General features: G+C 44.4%; 1 protein-coding gene across 1 annotated transcript; it reads left to right on the top strand.

Annotated features, from left to right (window-relative positions):
• Positions 1-880: 880 nt before the first annotated feature.
• Positions 881-5,804, top strand: LOC109886896 (neuronal pentraxin-1). Its single transcript, XM_031829903.1, has 5 exons — positions 881-1,492; positions 1,993-2,200; positions 3,238-3,482; positions 3,767-3,946; positions 4,561-5,804. Exons 1-5 carry the CDS (start codon positions 1,049-1,051, stop codon positions 4,780-4,782), a joined length of 1,299 nt encoding a protein of 432 aa, XP_031685763.1. The 5' UTR covers positions 881-1,048; the 3' UTR covers positions 4,783-5,804.
• The last annotated feature ends 432 nt before the right edge of the window (positions 5,805-6,236 follow it).

Below are 6,236 nucleotides of genomic sequence, written 5' to 3'. Positions count from 1 at the left end.
GGAAAAATATTAATAGCCTAATGCAATACTTTTAATGTGAATGTATGTCATGCATAATATATTGTGTGATGAACACACAGGCAGGTAGATTCATTGTATGAGTGACATCTCGTCCCCACGTGGGAAATAAAACATGACACTGCACCGAGATTGCATCAGATAAACCCATGTCTGTGGGGAAATATGGGGATGAATGAGACACGCCAACTGGTGGAAGGTGAGAGTGAGAGACAGAGCGAGAGAAATGGAGAGCAAGAGAGATGGAGAGAGAGAGAGACAGAGCGAGAGAGATGGACAGAGAGAGAGAAAGAAAAATAAAGAGAGAGAATACTCTGTGGGATAGTCAGCGAGAGGGACTCTGCCAGGATCCTCACTCTAGGGGCATGGGGAGTGGCTTCCTTTAAGGTGGAACTTCAGACACATAGGCTATACTTGGCCTAATGCAATGCACGAGTTAGTTCAAATTCAATCACTTCAATGCACTGTACTGATATATGACTTCGAAACGACTGTAGTTGAATCTAATAAAACATGTTTTTTGGGATGGATTTAAATGCCAGTTGAACTTCAGAATGTAAAGCAGACTGCCATCTATAATATATTTACTCCTGGTAAAACAAGTTAATCTTCTCCTATTCTCACTTCTGTATTTGTAAATGTGAATTGCAGACCATAATAATAGCAGCCTAAGAAACTCATTCCTAAAACAGTAGAACAGTGCTTTATCTTACTTGGTCCTGCATTTCCTGACTGACAACATAATAGTACACGACTCACGTCATGCAGTGGTGTAAAACATATACAATATGCTTCTAATCGCCTCGGTCCACCTTAAATAAATGTCTGGACGTGATTAAGCAGCACAACCTGCTTCCTCCCCACTGTGCTGCAGAGAACCTGCCTCAACGCTGCCCTCATCCCGGCTGTGGCTAGCCTATAAAATCTAGGACGAGCAGAACTGAAACCTCACAGCTACAGACAGGGGACAGCTCCGTGGTGCTGAAACCAACTGCCCGAAAACAAACTCAGCGGCTGCAACACCACACACATGTCAGGAAACATGCCTGGAATCATTGAGGGACACTCTTGGCAACTTTTCCTACTTTCATTCTTGGTTTTGGAGGGTTCAACGCAAGATTTCGGACAGACCCAGTTTATTTGCACTTCTGTGCCCAAGGATATGGACTTGTGCGCGGCTACGATGCAGAACAGCGGTCCGGCAGAAGATTTGAAGACGACGGTGATGCAATTGAGGGAGACCGTGTTACAGCAAAAGGAGACCATTATGAACCAAAAGGAGACAATCAGGGAACTAACGTCCAAGTTGAGCCGGTGTGAGAGCCAGAGTCTGCCCGAGGCGGGAGCGGGAGGCCGGAGAATAGTACCGGGCGCCAAGAACACTATGGGGGACGTATCAAGGGGTCCTCAGGACACTCTCGCTCAACTAGGACAGACTTTACAGACTCTCAAACAGAGGTTGGAGAATCTTGAGGTATGCATTGGCGTTTGTTTGACCTCCCTATTTTGACCTAGTAATTTGGAATGCAGTTTGAGCTTTCAATCAACTTGTAATCCATTCTACGCGTTTCCAATCGGCTCGGTTGGTTGTATAGCACGTAGAGCTCAATGTGCTAGTTATAAGTGCTCTATATAGTGGTGAATTGCTTACTATAGGGTTATTTCAGTCCAGTCACTAATGCTATAGACCTATTTAAAGCTCTTTTTCCGCATCCAGTCGTAAAGTGATTACTCTAGAGCACTACATAAAGCCGCACCACACTCCTGATAAGGACAGACAGACGCCTCATCTTTGGACCAATTTAGGCATTTGATGCAAATTGCCGAGGCAGTAAGCCCTCCACAAACGAGCTAAGCACCAGAGCTTTACCCACGACGAGCCCCGCCTCGTGCATGTAGGAGTGTTTATTTAAACCCAAAGTTATTTTAATCGTCCCCTCTTATCTGTTCCTATGTCCTTGTTCCATGGTACAGCAATACAGCCGAAACAACGGTACCGCCCAGGCGAATAGTCTGAAAGACCTGCTTCAGAACAAGATTGATGATATGGAGAAGCAGGTGCTGTCCCGGGTCAACACCCTGGAGGAGACCAAACCGGGTCAGAAAAACGATACGGACCAGCGGAACCGAGTGGAGTCCACGCTGACTTCCATGCATCACCGGATAACGGACCTAGAGAAAGGTGAGTGAGATATGAGGCAAAGAGATCATGCCCAAATGTACACAGTCAATATAATAGTTATGGTCATGTGAATGCTTGCTTATACAAACGACTAAACGTATTACATTATTTTGATAATAATTTGCGCATAAAGTTTTAATAGTAAAAAAAAAAATCATCCAAATGTGGTGGAATTGCCTCACTCAATTGTTTATATGTCTAAAACAATGTCAATTTCTAAAAACAGCCCTGCATTTCACTTGGTTAATTGCCTGGTGCACATGAGGTATCACTACAAACCCGCAGACCACAGTAGCTTGTCAATACAGACTGTGCCGCAGCACAGTTCTCACCACAGTGCGTAATGGGGTATGGGCGATGGAGAGAGGGAGGTAGCTGCATTGCTTTGCATATCTCATATTAACACAGTGATGCCACGCTGGGATAATAATTAACGTGGCATGGAGCGACATCCAATGATCGCTTTATTTCCAGTGACTGTGAGCGAGAGTCGTTGGTTTTGTAGGGGACAGAGCCGCGCAGGAACTTTACCAAAGGGTTTTTAACGATGTGCGCAGTGCTTGATAAAGCGCGCACAGTGTTGGAGACCGATGGGCACATTTTGGAACATCAATCAAGGTTTAGTTCCTTACTGACAACCCGAAAGGGATGGGGAGAATGAGGGGGTTGGAGGTTAGGAAGGGGTGGCGCGTGTGTGTGAGTGAGAGAGAGGGAGAGAGAGAGAGAGATAGAGAGCAATTCCCTGTTTGCCCTGCTCACGTGGTCACATCATACCGCAAATAATAGGTTCGGAGAGAGATGCACAGTCTGTTCTAAGCCAATTATATAAAATCATAGCATCGCCAAAAAACTAAAAAGAAAGGAGAAAACCTTTAATTATGGATCGAACATCTCTACTGGTGGAGCAAACCACGTATACGAATAAATCAATCAATCACATGATATGACATAACTGACTATAACATAGGCCTATGAGTGCAATGTAAATGATAGAAATCACTGAAAGGTAAACAAGTAGGCCTACGTTTCGTCCGCAGGTGGGAAAGACAACAGACCACTGGACAAGTTCCAGCTGACATTCCCGTTGAGAACCAACTACATGTACGCCAAAGCCAAGAGAACCCTGCCGGAGATGTATGCCTTCACCGTGTGTCTGTGGATTAAATCTAACGCGTCGCCCGGAGTGGGCACACCTTTCTCCTACGCTGTCCCAGGGCAGGCCAACGAGCTGGTGCTGATTGAGTGGGGAAATAACCCGATGGAGATACTCATCAATGATAAGGTAATGATCGCTGACGGCAATGGCATATTCTACACAGCATTTGGTTATAGGCAAAATGGTCAGATCGCCATGCGTAAATGTGGTGTGCCAGACTAGCAAATTAAACTACGCAGCATTCATTATGCAATGTCTGGGAAAATTATGTAGACGTGACAGGCAACTTAATTATACAAATATTGCATTTACAGCCAGTGCTATGTCTGATAAAAAAAAACGTAGCAATCATTAGTTCTAGGCCAGGCCTATTTGAACATTCAGTAATGGGTGCGCTGTCCATGCTGCAGGTGGCCAAGTTGCCGTTCATCATCAACGACGGGAAGTGGCATCACATCTGCATCACCTGGACCACGCGCGACGGGATGTGGGAGGCGTTTCAGGACGGAGTGCTGCGGGGCAGTGGAGAGAATCTGGCGCCATACCATCCCATCAAGCCGCAGGGGGTCCTCGTACTGGGACAAGAGCAGGTAAGAGGGTTCACTAAATGAGGATGAGCTAACTTTGTATTACATTGGTATGCAAGTCGTGATATATTGAGATAAATGGCCTGGGGGAAATAATTATATCCATTAGTAATGAAAATATTAGAGCACGTTCTCTCTCCAATGATCAAAGGAATATTCAAGTAATGGGAAAGTTGAGAGACCTTGACGAAATTGTCAATTAAGACGTAGCCATCTAATTAAGGCCCTCGAGCTAGATATCGTAGAATACCCCCTCAATTGGGACAATGTACAACCCATTTCAGATAGAAAAGTGGCAAATCTGTAGCAATTAAAGAGTAATAGGCATATCTTGTCATGAAAAGCAAATAACGTGTGTAAATGGTTCAATTTGGGCTTCGGTTGTGATGGACCTGTCACGAAGAGTGGCTGCTTTTTATTATAGTTTTATGATAGTTAGAAATAGAAATCAATGCATTTCCATGGTACAGGACAATTGTATTCCTTTCTAATACAGTACAGGATGATTAGCTTATTACACACATTTGTAATAGATTGGCCATGCGTAAAAGAAAGGCCACGCGCGTACCCACAATTCGCGCCACTAACCTTGAACTTGTCATCTTGTTGCTCCGCAGGACACGCTGGGGGGAGGTTTCGACGCCACACAAGCATACGTGGGTGAGCTAGCAAATCTCAACATGTGGGATAGGAAGCTTTCCATCGGGGATATTTATAACCTGGCAACCTGCAACAGTAAAGCGCAAACTGGCAATGTATTCTCTTGGTCGGAGTCCAACATTGAAGTATTCGGTGGAGCTACCAAGTGGACATTCGAGCCGTGCCGTGCGCTCAACTGAACTGCATTCCGACATGAAACCAAGGCCAATCCGATTTATCTGTATTTCTTTTGAGCTTCTGTCGTTCTTGTCTTCATTTTGACGTTCGTTACAGACTATTTGGTATTTATTTAATGATAAGCTTAAACCCGGGATTTCTATTAGATATTTATGTACGAAACAACATTTTTTGATCTTGTGAAAAATCTAATTCGTCTTGGAAACCTGAGTTGGACAGTGTTGGTATCTGTTTGTTTGGTTTTCTATTGGACTTTTGTTGCAAGCGCACTTTAGCTTTTTTGATTCGCTTATTTTGTCTTGGACTGGCAGCTGGGCAATCCACGCCTTACGTTAGACAATTCACAGCACAGTGCGGAATTTATGGAGCCATCCCCTAGAGTGGAACTCACGCTGTCTGTCCAAGTATTGTCAGTATTTGACGCTGTGAAATGATACAGCGCCCTCCAAATCCCTCAACCCCCCCACCCCCGGATCTTGCACTGTGAATGACGAGAGCCATGTAGAGAGAGGACGCCGACGGTACGTTGAAGGACACTGCAAGTCGGACTGTAAAAAAATCATTTGTAATTGTCGTTCGCTTCAAAGTGTCTCCCGTAAACCCTGTAAACGAATGTCGTTAATTGCCAACATGCAACAAAGCCTGGGTGCCTTGGGCTGGTGCAAATATTCAGCGCATACGTTTTATGTTGCAAATTCTATGTGTTGTTTGTTTTGTATTTATTTGGAGGGAGGGTGGGAGCGTTTCTTGTTATTATTCTGATAAATGTAATTTAATTGAGGTTTGTTCACGGATATGGTGACGTGTTTGGGCAGGTGTTTGTACTACCGGTGTCTGTATTCGGAATGTTACGGTGTCTGTATAGTAACAGCATGACTGAGTGACAAAACGCTGCCACATCTGCTTGACTATCCTTTCTGGGACTGGGTGGTTTTCTACTGGATTGTTATATGCTCCAAGCATGGCAACATTGAAAGATATAAAAAAAGATATAATTTTTGTAATAAAATTGTGATACATAAGAGTTAAAAGTTTATTCATGGGCTGGCATTAATCGTAGGCAGCAAAAATTGTGTGGATGAGTGAGAAAGACAGACCGGGAAAATGTGGGGGGAGAGAGAGAGAGAATCATAATTGCTGGTTAAATCTGCTTTAATCTTGTCACATGGTGTAGGTGAAAGACGTTAGTGCTGGGTAAGTGAAAAACTCCTGAACTCAGACTGAAGGTCGGAGAGGTGCTGGGAACAACTGAAACAGTGTGTGTGCTGTGTCTTTTTAGCTGACTGCAGAAGACAACACTCCCAAATGCTTTGTGGTGTGTGCGTGCGTTTGAGGCGCGCACAGTCCGCCCTAATGAAAGCGAGGCTGTCGAAAGAAGAAAACGCCTAGTCATATCACTCCCCTTTGCCATAGTCAATACAATTGGTTGCATGCAATCGGATCCAAACCTACAGAA

Source organism: Oncorhynchus kisutch, linkage group LG1 (assembly GCF_002021735.2).
Source record: "Oncorhynchus kisutch isolate 150728-3 linkage group LG1, Okis_V2, whole genome shotgun sequence".
NCBI lineage: Eukaryota > Metazoa > Chordata > Actinopteri > Salmoniformes > Salmonidae > Oncorhynchus > Oncorhynchus kisutch.
This window is presented reverse-complemented; position numbering and strand designations above follow the sequence as displayed.